Source organism: Aspergillus brunneoviolaceus (assembly GCF_003184695.1).
Source record: "Aspergillus brunneoviolaceus CBS 621.78 unplaced genomic scaffold BO95scaffold_103, whole genome shotgun sequence".
Classification (NCBI taxonomy): Eukaryota; Fungi; Ascomycota; class Eurotiomycetes; order Eurotiales; family Aspergillaceae; genus Aspergillus; species Aspergillus brunneoviolaceus.
The window spans coordinates 77,224-96,946 of NW_020290833.1; the positions used below are offsets into that span (position 1 = coordinate 77,224).

Sequence of the window (19,723 nt, forward strand, 5' to 3'; positions counted from 1 at the left end):
ATTATGTTGGTTGTTTTATATTTACTGAGCACCGACTCATACTCATAGATAATCGTCGCGGAAAGGGGATAATGTCTCACTTTTTCAAGAACTGAAGAGATAACTTCCGCGCGCAATGTGGACTTTCTTTGTTGGGCTTTCACAACTGTGGACTTGAAAGAAAGATGGGTATCTGGTGCCTCTGGTCGGATCAGCGGTGATACATCTTCACGCTGGGTTGTGTGGAGTAGGGCACATCTTGAGTTATTTACTAAAGCCTTCTGGTGCTTCTGTCGAAGTTCCATCTGGGTGCCTGGGAATTGTAGAGCCATCTGCTAAATGGTTCTTGCACATGTTTGGCTGCGATTAGCGTCTGACGATACCGCTATATTATAATCAAGGCTCGCCGTCAACAGTGAAATAGATTGGCATGATCCCGAAATTAGGTGCCACCCTGAAAGAGTAGCTGTAAAAGAGCCGGGTGCTCTGGGTCCTCTGGAATCACGCATACTGTTGTGGCTCGTTACATATCAGTGATATGTGGTATAGTGCAGAAGAATTTTCTTCTTCCTCTGAAACTTACTATCAGTATCCCTTTATCCCAGCAGGTTAGCAGACTGATGACACACACATTCCGTGCCCTGCTTGAGAAGAGAATACTACATAACAATGTACTGTATGTAGTCCATGATGTTTGCATAACTACAGCGAAGCGGGAACAAGCACAGACCCTCCTCCCGCTACCACTACTGCTACTAATGCTACCACCGCCTTCCCCACCGCCCGACCGTATCCAGCGTCATGCCGGGGATCCTGCCACCATCGCCCATATCAACAACATCTCGAAGACAATCCAACAACCATCCCATTCTAACTACTACCCACCTACACCCTACCCTCCTGTCACACCTCCGCCCTATTTATCCCTCTACATAGCATACACCACAATATCCAAATTGTCTCATCATGGATTACACAGACCCCTTCCTCCAAGTCCAAGCGTAAGTATTCCCAATCCCCTTAAACACCGATAAGTGAATCCACCCCGAAGCTAAACAAAATCAGGGACGTCCTCTCCACCCTACAAACCACGCGACCGCTCTTCTCCTCGTACCTGCGCATCCGCTCGCTCGCCAAATCCCCCAGCAACCCGGAGCTGCAACAAGCGCGCTCGGAGCTCGAAACCACGCTGACCGACCTCACCGCCGACCTGGACGACCTCGTCGAGAGCGTGCGCGCCATCGAGCAAGATCCCTACCGGTTCGGTCTGGAGCTGGAAGAGGTCCAGCGTCGCCGGAGTCTCGTCACCGAGGTGGGCGCGGAGATCGAGAATATGCGCCAGGAGCTGCAGCGGGCGGTCACGACGGCAGACGCCGCGGCGGCGGCGAGCGGTGGTGGCGGTGGTGCGGGGTCCTCGCATCTGCCGAATCCGGCGGATTTTGATGAGGAAGACGGGGGTCTGCTGTCGCCGTCCGGGGAGCGGGGCGATGATTACTATGCGGCCATGGAGCAGCAGCGGCAGATGGAGTTGATGCATGAGCAGGATGAGCAGCTGGATGGGGTGTTTCGGACGGTGGGCAATCTCCGGCAGCAGGCGGATGATATGGGGCGGGAGCTGGAGGAGCAAGCGGTGATGATTGACGAGGTGGATACCCTGGCCGATCGGGTCGGGGGCAAACTACAGAACGGGATGTCGCGATTGAAACATATCATCCGGAAGAATGAAGGTAAGGAAGTTCAACTTTTGGGTGTTCTATCCAACCTATCTGAAAATACTGATCGTCCCGCCATTAGATACAATGTCCTCCTTCGCCATCGCGGTCTTGATATTCGTTCTAATCCTCCTCTTGATCCTGCTCCTTGTGCTTTGAAGGGGAGGAAGTTTCGTCCGGTCCGCGGATTTTAGACCTTGGTCTTCTTGCGGGGACGGGACTGTTCCTCCTCGTCGTCCTCATCCTCGGACGCGTCAATATCGCTGTAGTCGACCTCCTCGATGGATTGATCCGTGACTAGACCACCGTCAGTCAGCCAGTGTGAATGAGAAAAAATGCAGTCGAGGCCACCACACTTACCATAGTACTTCATCGCATTGGGCCAGAGATCCTCAGCAACGGCGATGGCCAGCTCCTCGCCACCGGGGAAGATCTCGATGAACTCGAAGTCGTCCTCCAGATCATCGTCCTCGTCGTCTTCGTCCTCCTCATTCTCCCCCACCTCCTCACCCTTGCGCAGCTTCTCGAACTTCTCCTCCTCCTCCTTGGTCGCGGCCTTGGACTGCTCCTCGGTGACATCACTGCCGCGGTAACCGAAGAAAGCGAAGAAGCTCAGGTCCGCATCCGGGGGCACGTCGTCCTCCTCATCCTCACCCTGGGGCTCCTCGTCGGCCTCGACCTCATCGCGCTTGCGCATCAGCGCCTCGAACTCCTTCAGCTCCTTGCGGTCCGTGTCGGCGTCCTTCTTCTTCTCCGCCTCGGCCAGGTCGCAGGCGGCGTCCAGCAGGCCCTTGGTGGGGTCCTGGCCCTCCTTCCAGTTGATGCGGACGGGGTCCGAGACGAGCCCGTCCCAGTGGCGCTTGTGGCCGTTGGCGGTGGTGATGACCTGCTTGCGCCAGTAGAAGTCCTTGACCAGCTTGTCGTTGGTGAAGTAGGGGTTCTCGTCGCCGGTGCGGAACTCGAAGGTCAGACGGAAGCTGCGGGGCTCGCCGACGCCCTTGTCGTCGACCTCGAAGCGCTCGACGGTCAGGTTCTTCAGCGTGGAGGCCAGGATCGTCGCGTCGGTCATGGTGATGTGCTCCTCGACCTCGGCGGGGGCGTTGAGCATCACGCGCGTCCAGAAGGTGTCGCGCAGGTCGGGGGAGGAGATGACCTCATTGCGCTTGGCGAAGAGCGGGCGGAGGAGGAGGGTCGAGTGGCGGACTGCAGCATTGCCAGATAGCATTAGTATCACAGCGCCCAATAGAAGAAAGAACGCAGCAGCTGCCATTCCAGCCCAATGGCCGATTGCGAATCGCTTCAAGACCCAGCAACGCCGTAGCTCCGTAGCTCTGCGACACCCAGTCTACAAAAAAAAAAAAAAAAGGAAAATAAGAAACTCACGCTGCTCCACCTCAGCCTGAATAAACTCCTGCTCCACCAGCGCAATCTTCTTCTGCGTCTCCTTGCTCACCTCGGGCCGCTGGATGCGCTCCAGCAAGGACTGGTTCTGCTCTTCGGCGGACATTTTGGTTCGCTATAAGATATTTAAGAATGTGCGTAAGGGTTTGTGCGTTCGTAATCAGGATCAATACTGTTTGAAGCCAGTAAATCCAATCCTCACAAGGAAAAGTTAAAGGTGAGTTAGGCAGTTGTGGTTCGGTTTGAAAAGAGAGAGAAAAAAAAAAAAAAAGTTGAAAGTCAAGCAGAGCAAAGCGGATTCCCACCCCCGGGTTTTTCAAAGTGAGGTGGACGGGCGGGAAGCTGACCTACCTGACTAAGGGTGCTAGCTAAGTTAACTAACTAAGCTTAACTGGTTAACTTAACTAACTACCCTAATTTAGTAACTAACTACTGCCGCCGCGCGGGCGTATGGCTCAGCTCCAGGCAGGCTCTCACTGCTACACTAGATTGCTGTTGGTACTGTACGGGAGGCTGCTTCTGCTTCCTATAGACTACCCAGGTAACTTACAGCATGGCTTTTCCGGGAAGAATAAAATGAGAGATAGGAGTATCTTTCAAGGTCCAGACTCAGCTACTACAGTAATCATAAGGGGTATTAAAGGTAAGATACAAGTACAGGTATAGCAGAGTAGCATTGCAAATTCGAATCCTTCCTCGACAGTAAAAACTCTACCTACTCGGAACGTTAACAAACAGGGACCGGCACGGGCACAGGCACGGGGTTGGGGTTACACATGAAAAAAAAAAAAAAAAAAAAAAGTCCAACAAACCGCCTTCTGCCTTCCACTCACCTCACCTTCTGCTAGAGGTCTTGAATTAATGCAACTCCCTAGTTAGTGAAATTATCCAAGAAGTGAGTATCGGAATAAGCTAATCCCCTACCCCTTAATCAATCCCATCATGATTGGCGTGCACACACAGAAAAGTGGGAATCCTTAACCGCCATTCCCACTGTTTCAGGTGCTTTTTGTCGGGGGCTAGACTAATTTACCTAGCTGGGATTTTTTTTTTCCCTACATTTACATTTAGTTTCATGGGCGCGCTGTGAGTGGGGAACTTTTTCGAATTTTTTGTGCGGGTTAAGGTAACTTAGTAGTAGATTATAGAAGTTTTTTATGCTGTGATTACTTTCTGTTACTACTTGGTAAATGTGCTTGATAGAGGTACAGTATAGTTTTCCTTACGGGCTGGACGGCTCTACGCTACTCTTGTAGTCGACATCTATTGTTTAAAGATAGAATACTATTGATTGTCACTCGGATTGTCTGAATGTTGGTGGAGGGTTGGGGAGTGACGTCATTTGCTACGACACTTGTGCATGCATAGCATATCTTCAGGCCAAATATCAGGCAAGATGACTAGCTAGCCTTTCTGTGCTATAGAGGTGACAGCGTACAGAGGTCTCCTTCACTTGCCCAATCCCTGTCTGGGGCTGTATTTGTCGTGGTGATAGGAGAAGATACCAAGCCCTGTCGACGAAGTTACCGATGAATATCACATCTCTATACTCCGTGGACAGCGGGACTGGCTTGTTGCGTGTCTTGCATGGCCATCTCCCTAAAATAGTCGGGCCTATTCCAATAGAAGCATGGATAATGATATCCAGCGGCACAAGCAAATACATATCTCCAGACCTCAACCCAGATCAATTCTGAGAATATCAAATTCATAAATCAGTAGCCGCCGATGCTCACAGCATCCGAGGGGAATAAATTAACTAAAAGCAAACACACACACAAACACACACACACACACACACACACAAAACAGCAACACCAATTCCATATCAAAAACACAAATGATATGAAGATGCGACAACGGAAGAAAGAAAAAGAAACTTTTGGCACGTGCGGATTGACTATGACCCTCAAAATCAATCCGACATGTCCAGTATCATGCCTGCATAGTCGTGACGTGCGTTTCAGCCAGAATATTATGATAAGAATCAAATCAAAAATAAAATAAACTTTTTTCCGGAGGTGAGTTGAGAGCGGCGACGCCCTCAAATCTTCATTCCTCTTGTTTGTGGCTTTCCCATTAAGGTATAGATCTTCTGTCTCTCTCTTTTTTGAATGTCTCTTGCCCCAAGAGACATTGATAAGGAAAACCCAGGCCAGTTCGCCGGTGATGCATGCATGCAGGAAAAGACAACCAGAAAATGCACGCCAACAGGCGGGATTGCAAAGCGGTGAGTAGAGTGTTGTAAGTGTCGGTCGTGAGCGAGGGATTTAGGACTTCGACAGAAAGTCCGACCGGTCAAAGCCCCAGAGGTTGGGTTCAGGCAGGCCATCAATCGATGGGATGTAATGTAACCTCCCCTTATCGCAAACCAATCGCGCCATCGGTCAGGTGACGGGCCAAGCCAGACTCACCGACACCGGCGCACGTGCCCGTCGGCTCAAACTGGACGGGACTAGGCATGATCTTCCCACCACTACAGCATCCAGTCCAATCCGTTGGCCTCTTCCTCCACCGGGAAGACCTCGCGCGCATATTCCTCCATATCGCGCCACCCCTGCCATAAATGCCGGGCCTCGTCGGTCACACGAAGCGAAATCACCCCTCCGGGACCCTGCATCATTCCCGCGCCTGCGCCTTTGCCATTGGCGGGGCCCAGTCCCTTGGGGGATCCAGCGGCCGGACGGGAGAACTCGGGCTGTGGGAAGTAAGGCGCGTCGCACTGTCCGAACACCACCTCAATCGCCTCCAGCTGTTCTCGATAGCCCGGCGGAATGTTGACTTTCACTTCGACCTTGGGGACGCGCAGGTAGCGACAGGGGCGGCCGAGCGCGCGCTCGAACGCAGCGCAAACTTGATTGGGAGAGAGAGTTTCGAATGTGAGCGCGATACTGTGGTCGTTAGTACCGTCTCCCCATCACAAACAAACAACAAGTCAAACCTACCGATGTCCATTCCACTTCTTCGGCCCATCCTTGAAAATCTGCAGCAACGCGGGGCCCACATCATGTTCCGCGTCCAGCCAGGGCAGCGGAATGTCCGGGTCAAAGGGCGCATGCCATTCGAAACTTCCATCCGGCATGAGCTCCATCTGGAAGAGGGGGTAGGGTAGACTCGTGAAATTGTTATTGTAGATTCCGGCGTAGACAAAGGTCGAAGGAAGTCCCAGTTGACGGATGTAGTTCTCGACGGTGAATTTGGGGGCCCAGAGCGGTACCGGAGGCCAGGGCCCATGTACCGAGTGATCGGGCATACTGCTGTAGATGTAGTGTTGGATGGTTCCGGCTCGTTTGGCGGCGTCGGCGAGGTCGCGGCCGATTGCGACTTCGTCGCCTGATTGTGAGGTGGTGTTGATGAATGCAAGGTTGGCGCCCTCGAATAATGCGTCCATCAGGGGAGTGTTGCCCAGCAGCGGGCCTTGGAATAGAGTGACATTCGGAAGCTCCTGCAGCTCCTCTGCGACGAAGCCCTTGAGAGAATGGATCTGAGCGCGCACATTGTGTCCGACGGCCGAGGCCACGCGTATTAAAGACGCAGCCTGGCGACCCGTCGCGTTTACCACGGCGATGGTCTTCTTTTGTTGTGTCATGAGGAAGAGGGGGAGGGGTAGGAGATGGAGGAGGGGAAGAAGAATATGTGGAGGGCGGAAAGAATAAAAAAGCCTCCGACGGGCTGCGGGAGGAAAGAAAAGAGGATGCGGGGTAAAGAGGAACACGAGGGAGGAAAATCAATAGTAGAAGTAGGAGCTCAAGGTAAGTGAAGTAGTAGCAGTACTTGATCGGTGAGCAGGCCAATGCAAGTAAATGTAGTTCCCTTCAATCCGAGACAAGGTCAGGTGGTATGCCACCAACACAGCGCACGTTGTGACTAGTGCAGCAAAGTAGCGGTGGTTCAAAGCAGGGAGAAACGAACGGCGGCACGGTGGGGTAGAGGAGAAATTGTACGTGGAGATCACTGTTCACTATTGAACAACTTCTCCAAGGCGAGGTTCGAGAAGGAGAAATTATTTGTTATGTAGCTCAGTGGGCTAGTCGTCCCTGTTGTCGCGACGGATTTGTCCAGTTATGCCGCAATTGAACAGATCGATGATGCAAGCCTTAAAGATAGCTGCTGCTGCTGCAGATGAAAGGAAGTTGCTTTCCTGGGATGATATCCGTCGGGCAGAAAATATGAGGAAATCGCCGCGTACTAAAAAGACTCCGCTGCCAGGAGAAGTAGAGCCAAAAAAAAGAAGTGTTAAAAAAGAAAATTAAAAAAAAATAAAAATAAAGTGTTGGAGATGGCGCGGCGGGATTGTCGATAATCGATAATGCTCCAACTTCTCAAACCCTCCAAATCGGCGCAGCTGAGACTAAAGTTACTATACACCACACTGACTCGTCGAGAGCAGGGAGTTTTGGTTAGTTAATGGATAACAAAAATGCGCTGTTTTCTGGGCCGTTCAATGCACACAATACGAATGCCCCTTGACCAGGGCAAGGAAATGTGAATAATAAGAATCACCGGATACTCCAAGATGGGCCAGCAATGTGGATTTGTGGACCACCCCCGGGAGGCCTGGTCTGACGCCAGGTGAGGGAATTGATCTCACGTTGGTGGGCAGTGGGCAGTGGGCACCGATAACGCAAAGCCTCCCCTCCCCTCAAAAAGTCAAGTAATAATAACCAGGTGAAAAACAAGGGGAGAGAAAAATACTGAGAACAAATGATAATGGCCCGGCAAGGAAAAAATTGAACACCAGACTTACAAGAATTTCCCGTGCTACCAAACAATTGAAGCCGAAACTGATATCCACAATAGCACTGCAAACTGCAAAGAAAAAAAAAATCTCCCAGTGTAGCCCCGTGGATCAGGCCCAGTGCTTGGTTCCGAGATTCGCACCCACAACCAAAGGAGACCCTAATCAGCCCTGCTGGCCAGAAACAGTCGATATATGCACGAGGATCGCCTCGAGAGACGCAGCAGGATCTTGCTAAATCCAGGAACAAGAGGGGGATGTTATTTCCGGGTACCACACCGGAGGCAAGGGCAGAGAACAGGCAATAGGTAGTAGGTAGGTATGAAGGTTTGATGCGGAACGATACTTTATGTATGCTAGGGAGGCTCCCAGGTAAGTCGGTGACGCGATGTACTACAGTTCAACAAGAGGAAAGAGGTGGTGGGAAGGCACGCGCTGTCGGCTGTATAAGTAACTGCGGTCTGTGTGTCTTTGCGACACGATGGGGACCTGAGGAGCCAACAAGCAAGAATTGCAGCATCCACCATGTACCCTAGGAGACACAGCCGACTGGTCTGGATTGGGATCGTCTGGGGTTTACCGCGCACTACACACAAGAATGGAGTCGCAGACTAGACTAGTACACGGCTCTTCAAATGCCTCAAATCGTGCTTTACAGAAAAAAAAAAAAAGAAAAGACGACTGTTGCAGAAATGACGAAGGCAGAGCTTTCACGCCTCGTCCCGTGATGGGAGTCCGATCCGATGTGGTTTCCGAGGTGGTTTATATCGAGTAATGACAATCAGTCATAAAATGGGCCATGTCAGGCGGCTTGAAAACTCTGGATGAAATATCCTTTTCCAGGGTAGGGGAGATTTAGTAATTCGTGCTCGCTTCTTTCCTGTATGGCTGGTCAGGGAATAAGAGCTTTGATTGATGATTCTAGTTTCTTCGAGGCTTCCTGTCTGTCGGCCATCTCCATCTATATCCCACCTTCCCTGGCCTCGTTCTAGCGTCTACGCCCATTTTGACCCCCGGGGATGGCCGTCAATGTCGGCAGATCAGGCAAGTCTACGAGATCGCCATTATCAACTTAGCCCTGACAGTAGTGGTCGTAGTTCAGGGCCTGGAAAGGCGAATTCGCCAGAAACATCCATCCACCAACTCGTTCTGGCGTGGCCATTGACTGGGTTTACTTTTACGTAACTCGGGATGCAGTTCAAGCGTAGTCGGAAGGCGAACTTCAAAAGACTCGTCCCCCATGATGGCCGAATGATGGCATCATGAGAGCAGTGAAAGGAAGAAGCCAGGGATTACGGCATCCTTTGAAGAGGTGATGTTATGGTTGTTGATGCTGTTGTTCTACCCCCCTCCCCCCGGACTGTCCGCTGAAGAGGCAAGCATTTCCGAACTCAATTCTAGAGAGTAGGTGAGCTGCCCCCCTGTCGCGTATGACATAAGGGTCAGGAGGTGTACCTGTCGAGCATGAAGAGGAGTTATTCCAACAAAGGTATCAATGCGACGATCAAGGCTGATGGAAAGCCATGAGGGGGAGAAATAAAAAAAAATCAAGAATAAAATGAATTGAATTGACAAAAGAGTAAGAACAATTAAAATGTCCCCCTCAAAGACGATCCGATCCCGGCAGTGGCAGGCCAATGAGAGAGCGAGTCTTTGGCAGAGCGGGGAAGAAAAGCAGCACAACTTAACCACGCGGATCGCCCTCGGGCCACCAGCAAGCCATCCCAATTCCATCACCGCCTACGCTAACTGGCGATTAGCCTGAGAACTATATCGAAACTGTCAGGCAGACAGAAACTACTCGTTCATCCTTATCACGTCTAGGGACTGTGGGAGGTCTCTGAAGAAAAGATTGACAGGGCCGCAGGTAATCAGAGCACTACCTACGGCGCATCTCGGTCAAAACCGAATCGCAGCCGAGAAGCTGAGAGACATAGCGAATGCCCCGTCGGCCATCAACCTACCCACGCTCTGCTCCAGTCTCCAGACCCATATCCTTCGGCGATGGATTCCCCCCTCACGCCGGCCAATCCGTGCGCCGCACATTCTCACGCGTCCCTGCCAACTTGCCAAGACTGGGTACGGTGCTCGGATGAAGCGGATCGTCACTCATCCTTGATCACAATCACCAGGAGTTGAAGATTTTTTCTAGCTGCTAACTGGATGGGTACTATAGTCGGAGTTTTCAGAGCTAACGGACTCCGTTGGGGGGAAGTGAGCAAAGGCGCCGGTTGTCCGTGTCAGTGTCGGTGTCCTCCGTATCAGCATCCCTACGTGTACCCATGATTCAACGATCTGAAAACCGGGGGGAATTCCCCAGAATCAACCCCTCCGGACAATCCGCCCCGTTAGACCGAGGTGGCGGGGTCAGCTGTAGCGGTTATTTCACCTTTTCTGGGGGAGGGAGAGAAAGAAACCACGATTGCTTATCTGATGACTCATACCAATGGAGAGTCTCTTGCACAATCCGTTGAACCCCAATAAAGCTAAAACAGCAAAATACTTACCCCGTAAGTGGTAGTAATCGCGCAATAGGAAGCGGGGTATCGTGGACTAGCCGCTGGCCTATCTTGCAAGGGCACCTTTGCGACGTTCTAGTGTAGTGAATACAGGGCTGGGCTGGGGCTGGACTGGGAGACTAAATGCTGTCATGGTGCGTTTGCTCCATCCAGTCCCCATTCTCCGGTGAGAGGGTGCGTGCATGACCCCGGTTCTTTCAAAGCCCGTGCTAATTTTTTTTGGGTTGATGTCTCCGCGGGCAATTTCGAGGCGGCTTCTTTTGAGGCATTATCACTCCCGTGACCTGCCTAATCGGTCTACCTTAATGTCGGACTGTCCGCTCGGAACCGCGGACCGCTCCGAGGATAGCACGTTTTGTGTTTGTTACTGACTGACGGTCTGTCTGTCTAACTGACTGTCTGATTGTCTTGAGTGTGTTCGGGCGGTCGGTCCAGCCCGTTGCGAGTTGGGTCAGGATCTCGCCACCGGTCGTGACACATTTTGAGATCTAATCGATATGTTAGTTATCAGATGCGCTGAGGATGAGGTGATTTTTTGGCGGGGCTCGGTAAGGACCAGCCGTTGTTGATTGCTTGGTGTCCCTGTGATTCGCAGGGGACAACGAGATGGTCATTCGAGATCTTGCATCCCCTTCTGCTGCGTTCTTGCGGTGGATTCAGGGGCTGGACAAGCTTTCTCCTCTCTCCTTTTTCCTTTCTCCTTACTCTCCTCCTTCTTTCATAGCCTTGAGTCTCAGTTATGCTGTCGCTGTCGCCGAGTTCATCTGGAGGGCCTGGCTTGTCGACAGATGTGTTTCAGCCAGTCCGTGGGTCTCTGATTTCGTGACGGCCGTAGCAAATCCATTCTATGAGATGCGCATGGGTTGAGATGCTGGGGTCCAAGAGAAGAGCCATGCTGCGTTGGACGCGACGCTCGAAAATGGTGGATGAGTGGACAGGGATAACGGAGTGAGCTCGAATGGACTATGACGACCCCATAACAACTAAAGGGCCCAGAATATTGAGAAGATGGTTCGGTGGAAGTATCAAATGGATGCGAGTGGATCGGAGAGCCCTAGAGCAATCATTGAGGATGGTTAGGAAGAGATCGTCTTCCGAGAAAGATTGGCAGCTACGACTCATGAAGGATAGATTGCTGGACTAGCCACTTCCATTAACGGGTCATCTGGGAACGAACAATACGTACCACACGGCTCACTAAACCTCTCTCCGCATTAATGGTCGTAAAGGCTTCTATGGGGACTTGGTAGTCGTGGTAAACCAAAAGATTCATTAAAAGTCAATCATAAATACAGCGCTGGTACATATGCCATAATTTATAGTCAAAAACACATGAAACCCTATAAAACGAAAACAACCGTGCTGGTCCAAGCCTGAACAAACCAGACGCCGTCTAGAAACGCCAGTCCCCAAAGCACGTCTAATTGCTGTCCAGGACAACGACTTCAGCTTCCGCCTCTCCGACGCTCTCCACGCTAAGCACATCTCCGGCATTCACTCCGGTGATGAAAGCGCCGTCGCCCTCTTCCAAAACCGCATTGTCGCGGAAGTCGAGTCTGATCTTCGCCTTGCCGCCCTTGGTCATGGGGAGGTGGATGTAGACATTGCGCTTCTTCTTCTTCTGGGTGACCGCATCGCCAGCGCCGACCGTCCACTGGAATGTCTTCTCGGGCTCGATGATCCCGGCCCCCATCACGAAGTCCGCATGGATGGGGATGGTCTCGGGGATCTTCGGGACTGCCGCCTCCTCTTCCGCCGCGGTAGCATCGGGACCCGCCGCGAGCGGCGACAGAATATGCACGAACCCCTGACGCTTGGCCGCCTCATCGAACGTTCTCGTGTGGTAGTTCGGCTTGAGTCCATACTTCCATGGGAGAGCCCAGATTTGAAGGAAGTGCACTGGCTTGTTGGACTCGTTCTGTTCGGAATGCGCGATACCTGTTTTATCGTTCTGGTTAGCTTATTGTAGGATAGTCTGTGTTCGGGAGATACATACCTGTACCGCCGGTCGTGAACTGTACATCACCCCGCTTCATCCGGTAGAATTGCTTGCCCTGCGCACCTTCGGCGCCCTTCTTGATCATGCTGTCGCGGTGGGTCAGCTCGCCGCTGAGGATGTAGCTGAAGATCTCGGCATCGCGGTGAGGGTGGGTCGGGAACCCGTTGCGGGCCGCGACGCGGTCCTCGTTGAGCACGCGCAGACTGCCGAACTGGTTGAACTTGTGGTCGTAGTAGTTGGCGAAGCTGAAGGTGTGGAAGGTCTTCAGCCAGCCGCCGTGTTCGGCGTAGCCGCGCTCGCTGGAGCGGCGCGCCACGATGGAGGCGTGAGCGAGAGGCTTGGACATTTCGATGGAAGTGTTGTTCGAGATAATTGCTTTGGTGATGAAGAAGATGAGAGGAGCGAGGATGATCAGTGAATAGAGGGGTGGTGAGATGAGATTGAATGTGATGTGCATTTTCAGAAACTATTCCCTCTGTCGCTGCGATCGATGATCGGCTTTATAGTTTTAGTGGGCTGCAGGTCCAGGCGGGGCGGAGATCCGTCTGTAAGCATGGGGTAAGACTGACTAAGGGCCCCTGGGCATCTTTCTCCTTCCCACAGCAATGCTGATGAAAGAATCACGGCCATTTGCGCACTGTGAGTGGCTGGAGAAATTGTGCTTTACTGAGTAAGAAGATTCTAGCCTCTGAGCTGTCAAATCCTTCCTCGTTTTATAGAGTGGTTGATAAGTTCTGGGTAATTATGCTGACGGGCATCTTTTCTGATCCACGATTTGTTAATCATCCGTAAGATCTTTGATGGAACGGCAAGTTGTCTGATTGGTCGGGTGATGTTAGCCACTGTCATCATGGATGACATAATCAGTAACCGTTTCCATCTAGAATGTTGACAACTTATAACTTCAGAATCTTGCTCCTTAACTTGTCATCATCTGGTGTGGTCTTGCTAAAGAACATTTTTTTACTAAGTAGCTCCATGTTATGTACTTGAGGTCTATCCATGTTGTTCTTAATCACCAACGAACCTATGTATAATGACCCTATCGATGTTCCCGATGCTAAGCTTGAAGACATGAAGTCGCATCTGATCAGATCTTGAGTGGTTATTGCCTGGAAATGTTGTTCTCATTTTACACTTTGAAGTATCGCTACTTTACCTTGAATGGCTCATGTAATACCTAGTTCTTTGCTTCTAGCTCCAACCTAATATGAGGTCTCAGTTTTACTGCAACCTGCATTGTAATACTCCAAAGATGCTCACTCAATTTGTCCCAGCCATGGATATTGACTGAAGAGATGAGAGATAAATCGCACTAGGGTATCAGAGATGATAATTAGAGGGCGGTACACTATGAATCTAGACGGGCTCATGGAGGCCTTACATGCAAACTGGATAGGCTTGCGTTCGGCTCTTTTGCGAGAGACTACTTAACAGCTTACCAGTGAATACATACCCGGGTGAAGATAGCTGCCTACCCGCATCGTTCACAAGGAGAGGCTTTGACTCCAGAAACGTGTCACTACATAACACACTACTTTCATTACTTCTCTCGCCTCATATCATACCTTCTCTCACCACCCCTCCACTTTTCAGTCTCGTTGTTCGCAATCCACCAACTGCTTAATCTCTCAACGTATGTAGGGCGTGTGTTCACAAGCAGGAGACAGAGATATTCAGTCAGCTAGCTATAAAGCACAAATGTCGACCTCACCAGATGAACCCGAAAGCGCAGACTGCAACGAAGAACACCTTTGCAGAGACGTTAGTGAGCCATCTTTCATACTGACACATACTGACCTAGCCTCTAGGTTACTTCCACTATACCACGGACCTCAAGTCACCATCCGGCTCGGGTCGGATGGTCCGACCTACATGTTGTCCAAAGCTCTTCTGTGCAAGAAGTCTACCTACTTTTCGAAGATGTTCGAGGGCAATTACGCCGAAGCGAGGACCTCGTTTGCTACCCTCCAAGAAGATACCATCACCTTCAAGCCGAGCTTTGAGCTCTTTATCGAATGGCTGTATCTAGGCAAGTTGACTCTGCCCGGCGAGGACCGCAGCAACCAGATCACCTGTCTCTTGAAGTTGGCTCGGTTCGCCGAAATGAGTGGCGTGGGTGAGTTGACAGACCTCGTGACTGCGAGCATAATTCAGGTCATCACGGAGTCTCCAGAAATCAGGAAGAAGCGCGGCAACCCGTTCCCAGCAAAGTATCGCGGCATCAATGTAAAGCATATTGATGTAGGGCATCTGGCGGTCGTGGAAGAATTGCCTACATGGAATGCTGTACGTCGGCTTCTGATAATGGCATTGGTGGAACCATATTTGAGGGCCCAACCATTCAAATTCTCCGAAGAGCTTGTGCTGTTTTCGGAACTTGCAGTAGATCTTCTGGCGGAGGTCAAAGAGACTATGCTTGCGGCTGTGCCGCGCTCCGGAAGAATCTGGATCACGGACCCCCTGACACAGATAGAGGTACCTTTGAAATGACTCGACATGGTGATGACACAGATGTGCTGCTTGCAACACAAGAGATGGAATCTGCCTCTACAAGCAGGAGTCCGGCTGAAGAATTAGTTATGCGTTTGCACAGAAAGATGAAAGAGGAAGGCCCCCGATTGGAAAGCATAAGTGACTTTGTCTGCAGGTGGCAAGATGGAATGCGACTACTTTCAGGAGCTCAGGAGGTAGTGATAGCAAGACAGAGTGGATAACCTAAGGTCATTTACGTCCAACACGACTGTAGATGCAACCTACAACGCCATAAAAGCTGAACTAGACCAAGGTGCACTGAACACTGGAAAAATGCATCGGACTTTTGCCGTGTTTCTCGATCTGAAGTCAGAGCATAGGCGCAAGTTGTCAACATCCTCTAATGTTTGCAGTACTTCTTTTAGCAAGGTATGCTTGCAACTGCTGACTTATTCTAGTCATCTATTACATCTGAATGGCGATCACACACTGCGTGATTATAGCAGTCATAGCTCGCTCAAACGACGTGATGGCGTCAAATGTTGCCTATTTTTCTCACTGCTTCTGCTCTCGTGTGGTTCGTTCACCTATGTTTCAAAACTTAGAATCCAACTTAGTCCACCGTCAAGTGAGTTTGATTGGATACTGGCTCTAAACAGGAAGACGAGTGCAGCCATCATAGTAGATCCGGGACGCAGGTCCCCCTAGACATAGCATACGCGCCCATCTCACGTCGCACGCTACAAAAGCATCTGCAATAGATATCTGAAGACTACAACGCTCCTCGCGCAGCGTCAAGTACGTAAGAAGCAATCCACAACGCTCCAACTCCAGCTCCAACTCTCCGCCCCCAACGCCAGTTCCCAAGAAGCCCACAGCTGTTGACAGCTTCCTCCAAGCCCACAATCCACACCACAATCCCATTGCCCCATCGAACTGGCATCCACAGCAGTCCGCACCCGCCACTCCAAACACCCATCACCATCAGTCACTCTGCAACCCAAAGCAACAAACCACCAACCAAAGCCTCCCCTCCCGACTACACCATCACCACAGGCAAAAACAAACAACCACAACACAATCCTGGATCATCAAGCCCATTCCCCGACCCTCGCAAAAGCCCACTGCACCACAAAGTAAACACCCCCCAAAACTCCCTCTCACCAAGGTAAGTAACCACCACAACTCTCCACCCATGACACCCTCACTCCTCACCGACAAAGACATACTAACGACGCCACGCCCCTCCAACACCACGTATATCTCCCTCAAAAACAACCCCACGCAAACCCCCGTTCAAAGAGACGGTGAAGCCCCAAACCCCCCTCAATCACCCAAAACACCCCCAATCCCAAACCCATCAACAATCTCATCCCAACCACCTGATACGTGAAAATCCGAGTAATCCAGACTTTTGTGGCGTAGGGCTAGAAGGGCCCGGAGCCTGCGACGTCCCACCCAACTTACCGTGCGGAAAGGTCACATGTACAGCAGAAAAAAAAATCGCTTGGTTAGCTTTGGTGCCTGCCCCCATGACAGGTCGATAATCAATATGTGAGGGATTTTTCGAGTTAGTGTTATTGTTATGGATTAGTAGTTTTATAACCCCTACCTGGGAGTTATAAAAGCCGGGGGGTCTGCCACCGGTGGCACCGTCTCCAGGCTGTGGGTTTCGGGTTCAATTCAGATTGCCAGTTGCTTGCAGGGTCTCATCCGGGTACGGATGGCCATTGGGTTGATCGATTTCGGTCCTTGGCCAGTGCTTACTTAGGTTGGATAATCTATCTACCTAGGTACTCAACAGGCTACAGGACTCATGATCATGGATCTCACTAACTACAGTGACACACTTATTGACTACTGAACAGGGAGCACGAAACACTTTGAAGATTTTTTTTTTCGATTTGATTGTCTATATCCGACTATCGTCACCAAGGGTATCGTATCGATCGGTATCATCTATGTACAGCTTTTCTTTTTTTGTTTTTGTTTGGGGGTCATAACTTTGTTTTTGTTTTCCCCTTCGCTTGATCAAGAAGGGGGTTTATGATGGTGTGGTGGTCAGTCCAACTGAATTCTAGTCCTTTTGGGATTGTTTCCAGACGGATCCAAGGTCATATGCAAAATGGCCGAATAACCAGGTGGCGAGATGGGGCCAGCGGGAAAAACGCTCTGATCAACGCTAATCATGAATCGGAAAATGTGGTGCTGGCATGATGGGTGGTGATATGAATGATGGATGATGTAAACTCGGAAGCAGGAAGCAAGAGGTAAAAGTGATGGCGGCTCAGGCTTAGTGTGCGTGGCCGGTGGTGGTGGTGTTGGTGGTGGTGGTGGTGGTGGCGTCCTCGACACAACTCTGGCTACCACGGAAGGATTTGCGACCACGGGCGAACCAGTCAACGAGGATGATGAAGATGATGACGCCGTAGACGGCGGACACATAGTTCATATCTGTGGGGAGGATTGGTTAGTGGGTTGATTGGTGACTTGATGGATGGATGGGGATGAGAGGTAACTTACTTCCAGTGTTCACCGGCATGGTGGCAGGGAACGAGTACATGACCAGACAGAACAGGGTCCAGGCCAAGGTGATGTAGTTGGCGGCCAACCCCCACTTGCCCAACCAGAAGGGACCGTGCTTGATGTTGTCGCGACCGCGGTACAGCATGCAGATTACAGGCACCGAGTACGAGATGTACAGCAGCGCGATACAGGCGGTGACCATACTGTTGAACGCAGTGGAGGAGCCGAGGTAGAGCAGACCCAGCAGGGCGACAATCAGCGAGCTCGCAAAGTGCGACCACATGGGCACGTCCAGCTTCACGTTGACGGTCGACAGCCACTGATGGCAGGGCACGCCACGATCGCGCGCGAACGCCCACGCCAGCCGCGACTGCCAGGTGTGGCAGGCAATGAGGCATCCCATACCCGTGACGATCAGGAGGGTCTCCAGCACAATGGCGCCCGCCTTGTTGCTCAACGCCTGGTAATACAACTCCAAAATGGGGACGCCCGTGGACGAGTTGAGCAGCGCGTCCAGGTCCTGGATGCTGAAGAACATGGCCACGCAGTAGAACCACGAGGTCACAAAACCGATGCCCACCGTGGCCATGATGGCGATCGGGATGTTGCGTTCCGGCTGCGGCACTTCCTCCGCCAGGTGCGTCGCCGAGTCCAGACACGCGAAGATCCAGTTGGGGTTGATCAAGCCGACAATGAACGCGATCCCGTCCGACTTCCACCCGGTCGAGTTGACGAAGTGACCAAAAACGAACGAGGCGCTGGCGTGGGGTTTGGCGCACGCGGGTACGGTCACCAAAATCACGAAGAACGAGAGCAGCGAGATGTACAGCGTGGCCTTGGCGACCGCAGGGAGAAATTTACCCCAGCAGTTGAACAGGTAACAAAAGAGGTTGATGAGCTCGTACGCTACAACGGTGTGCCAAGGTTTGGGAACACTATCATCGAGGTCAGCACTACAGAGGGCAACCGGTAGGGGGAGACAAGCATACAATGAGGGATGGCCCAGCTCCCACATGCCCACCACACCAGATCCCAGACTGAGGGCCACACTGGCACTCGCAAAGATGGCACCCGCGTAGCCGAACCAGCCGGTCACGTAGGATGCGAAACGAGCGTACTTCTTAGGAGCCAGTTGATCGGCCCAGAAGTACTGCCCACCCGCGTTGGGCATGGCACTGGCCAATTCCGAGAGGGAGGATCCCACACAGCACGAAATGAAGGTGATCCACAACAGGCCGTAAATGATGATGACCGTGCCTCCGGAGCTGATACCCGTGATCAAAGATGCAGAGATACCGAACCACGAGTTGGACATGCAGAAGGCAATTCCGACCAGGGAAAGCACCGAGAAATTGCGCTGCAAGTCCTGAGTGTAGCCCATCTCGGCCAGCTTAAGAGCGTCCGCATCTTCGGATCCGGATGCAGACTCGCTCCTAGGCATCACCTGCCCGGTGCTGGGCTTCTTCTCTAAATCGAGGTCGCTCATTGTACCAGACACTTGAAGCAATTGGGGTCAGCGTAGAATATATCAGGCACGTGATGTTGTCGCAAAGGGCAATCGCTCGAGGGGTCGGTCAACGGTTGCCGTAGCCGCAAGATGATCGCGTGGGAATGATAATTGTCCTAGAAGGAGGCTTTGATGAAGAGTCAATTCTTCCAAAACCACTGTTGCATGGGGCTTGTGAATTTCCGATAGGATCTCGGCCGAGGAAATTGCTGCGGGTGGCAAAGATTCCGTTCCTTCAAAACAGTCGCAAAGGGGGTGTCGATACCGGAAAGGCGAGACCGTGGCAAGGGCTGATGAGTTGAATCTGTCGCAGACGGATTGATTGCTTGATAGGGCTCTGATTGACGATACGGCGATACAACAAGGGAAGTTTTACAGAATTCAATCTGCGTTTTGGGTTGCGTGGTTCTCTCAAGCTATCAACAACAAAAGCGGAATGGTGGTGGTGGAGGAGAAGTAGAGAGCCAAGCCAGCGTGGAGTATCAATGCCCAAACCGTTGCTGCATAGGAAAGGGTAGTTGCAGGAAGAGGGATCCAGACGAGGTTTAAAAGTAGGGATAACGGAGGACGGGATCAAAGGAGAAGAGGATAAGGATAAGAGGAGGGGTAAAAGTGAGTAAAAAGAAGGGTCAAGGTATGAAGGCCGACGAAAGCCGTCAGAATATGGGAGACAGTTGAGTATTTAAGATCCTTGGGCGAATTTATTTTTTTTTCTTGGTTTTTTACTCTATTTTTCCTTCTCTACGACCCCATCTTAGGTTGGCTCTTTGCATGGGTTGTTGCGAGTCTGACGGAGGCTCCACCAGTCTCAATTGATGGGCAAAAGAAGGTACCCCATGCTCTCGTGCCCTCCTTGTCTGCCAATTT

At 51.5% G+C, this 19,723-nt stretch overlaps 7 protein-coding genes across 7 annotated transcripts; 2 read left to right on the top strand and 5 right to left on the bottom strand.

Annotated features, from left to right (window-relative positions):
- The first annotated feature begins 825 nt into the window (after window positions 1-825).
- BO95DRAFT_447991 (SNARE domain protein) lies at window positions 826-2,171 on the top strand. The gene is made up of 3 exons (XM_025587743.1): window positions 826-980; window positions 1,045-1,706; window positions 1,774-2,171. Exons 1-3 carry the CDS (start codon window positions 946-948, stop codon window positions 1,848-1,850), a joined length of 774 nt encoding a protein of 257 aa, XP_025436883.1. The 5' UTR covers window positions 826-945; the 3' UTR covers window positions 1,851-2,171.
- BO95DRAFT_447992 (histone chaperone napB) lies at window positions 1,711-3,363 on the bottom strand. Its single transcript, XM_025587744.1, has 3 exons — window positions 3,075-3,363; window positions 2,052-2,894; window positions 1,711-1,988 (listed from the first exon to the last, which is right to left on the bottom strand). Exons 1-3 carry the CDS (start codon window positions 3,196-3,198, stop codon window positions 1,882-1,884), a joined length of 1,074 nt encoding a protein of 357 aa, XP_025436884.1. The 5' UTR covers window positions 3,199-3,363; the 3' UTR covers window positions 1,711-1,881.
- Window positions 3,364-5,568: 2,205 nt separating this feature from the next.
- BO95DRAFT_468867 (NmrA family NAD(P)-binding protein) lies at window positions 5,569-6,681 on the bottom strand (the record flags this gene model as incomplete). Its single annotated transcript, XM_025589394.1, has 2 exons — window positions 5,569-5,983; window positions 6,038-6,681. 2 exons carry the CDS (start codon window positions 6,679-6,681, stop codon window positions 5,569-5,571), a joined length of 1,059 nt encoding a protein of 352 aa, XP_025436885.1.
- Window positions 6,682-9,093: 2,412 nt separating this feature from the next.
- BO95DRAFT_19410 (uncharacterized protein) lies at window positions 9,094-9,838 on the bottom strand. Its single transcript, XM_025580975.1, has one exon. It carries the CDS (start codon window positions 9,562-9,564, stop codon window positions 9,172-9,174), a length of 393 nt encoding a protein of 130 aa, XP_025436886.1. The 5' UTR covers window positions 9,565-9,838; the 3' UTR covers window positions 9,094-9,171.
- Window positions 9,839-11,470: 1,632 nt separating this feature from the next.
- BO95DRAFT_447996 (pirin family protein) lies at window positions 11,471-13,054 on the bottom strand. Its single transcript, XM_025587745.1, has 2 exons — window positions 12,346-13,054; window positions 11,471-12,287 (listed from the first exon to the last, which is right to left on the bottom strand). The coding sequence occupies exons 1-2, from the start codon at window positions 12,803-12,805 to the stop codon at window positions 11,770-11,772; spliced, it is 978 nt and encodes a 325-aa protein (XP_025436887.1). The 5' UTR covers window positions 12,806-13,054; the 3' UTR covers window positions 11,471-11,769.
- A 1,011-nt stretch (window positions 13,055-14,065) lies between these two features.
- On the top strand, window positions 14,066-14,841 carry BO95DRAFT_468869 (BTB/POZ domain-containing protein; the record flags this gene model as incomplete). The annotated part of the gene is made up of 2 exons (XM_025589395.1): window positions 14,066-14,112; window positions 14,160-14,841. The coding sequence occupies 2 exons, from the start codon at window positions 14,066-14,068 to the stop codon at window positions 14,839-14,841; spliced, it is 729 nt and encodes a 242-aa protein (XP_025436888.1).
- A 2,237-nt stretch (window positions 14,842-17,078) lies between these two features.
- On the bottom strand, window positions 17,079-19,288 carry BO95DRAFT_19593 (putative choline transport protein Ctr). The gene is made up of 3 exons (XM_025580992.1): window positions 18,339-19,288; window positions 17,347-18,284; window positions 17,079-17,277 (listed from the first exon to the last, which is right to left on the bottom strand). The coding sequence occupies exons 1-3, from the start codon at window positions 18,833-18,835 to the stop codon at window positions 17,117-17,119; spliced, it is 1,596 nt and encodes a 531-aa protein (XP_025436889.1). The 5' UTR covers window positions 18,836-19,288; the 3' UTR covers window positions 17,079-17,116.
- Window positions 19,289-19,723: the final 435 nt, after the last annotated feature.

Bases quoted from the DNA above. Each gene is read 5' to 3' on its own strand.
- BO95DRAFT_447992 (XM_025587744.1), bottom strand. From the start codon at position 3,198: ATGTCCGCCGAAGAGCAGAACCAGTCCTTGCTGGAGCGCATCCAGCGG. The intron at 2,895-3,074 runs GTGAGTTTCTTA...GCAATGCTGCAG, and splicing joins TCAGGCTGAGGTGGAGCAGC to TCCGCCACTCGACCCTCCTC. The intron at 1,989-2,051 runs GTAAGTGTGGTG...ACGGTGGTCTAG, and splicing joins CAATGCGATGAAGTACTATG to TCACGGATCAATCCATCGAG.
- BO95DRAFT_447991 (XM_025587743.1), top strand. From the start codon at position 946: ATGGATTACACAGACCCCTTCCTCCAAGTCCAAGC. The intron at 981-1,044 runs GTAAGTATTCCC...AAACAAAATCAG, and splicing joins CCCTTCCTCCAAGTCCAAGC to GGACGTCCTCTCCACCCTAC. The intron at 1,707-1,773 runs GTAAGGAAGTTC...TCCCGCCATTAG, and splicing joins TATCATCCGGAAGAATGAAG to ATACAATGTCCTCCTTCGCC.
- BO95DRAFT_19410 (XM_025580975.1), bottom strand. From the start codon at position 9,564: ATGGAATTGGGATGGCTTGCTGGTGGCCCGAGGGCGATCCGCGTGGTT.
- BO95DRAFT_447996 (XM_025587745.1), bottom strand. From the start codon at position 12,805: ATGCACATCACATTCAATCTCATCTCACCACCCCTCTATTCACTGATC. The intron at 12,288-12,345 runs GTATGTATCTCC...ACGATAAAACAG, and splicing joins GTTCACGACCGGCGGTACAG to GTATCGCGCATTCCGAACAG.
- BO95DRAFT_19593 (XM_025580992.1), bottom strand. From the start codon at position 18,835: ATGAGCGACCTCGATTTAGAGAAGAAGCCCAGCACCGGGCAGGTGATG. The intron at 18,285-18,338 runs GTATGCTTGTCT...CCTCGATGATAG, and splicing joins GAGCTGGGCCATCCCTCATT to TGTTCCCAAACCTTGGCACA. The intron at 17,278-17,346 runs GTAAGTTACCTC...TCCTCCCCACAG, and splicing joins CATGCCGGTGAACACTGGAA to ATATGAACTATGTGTCCGCC.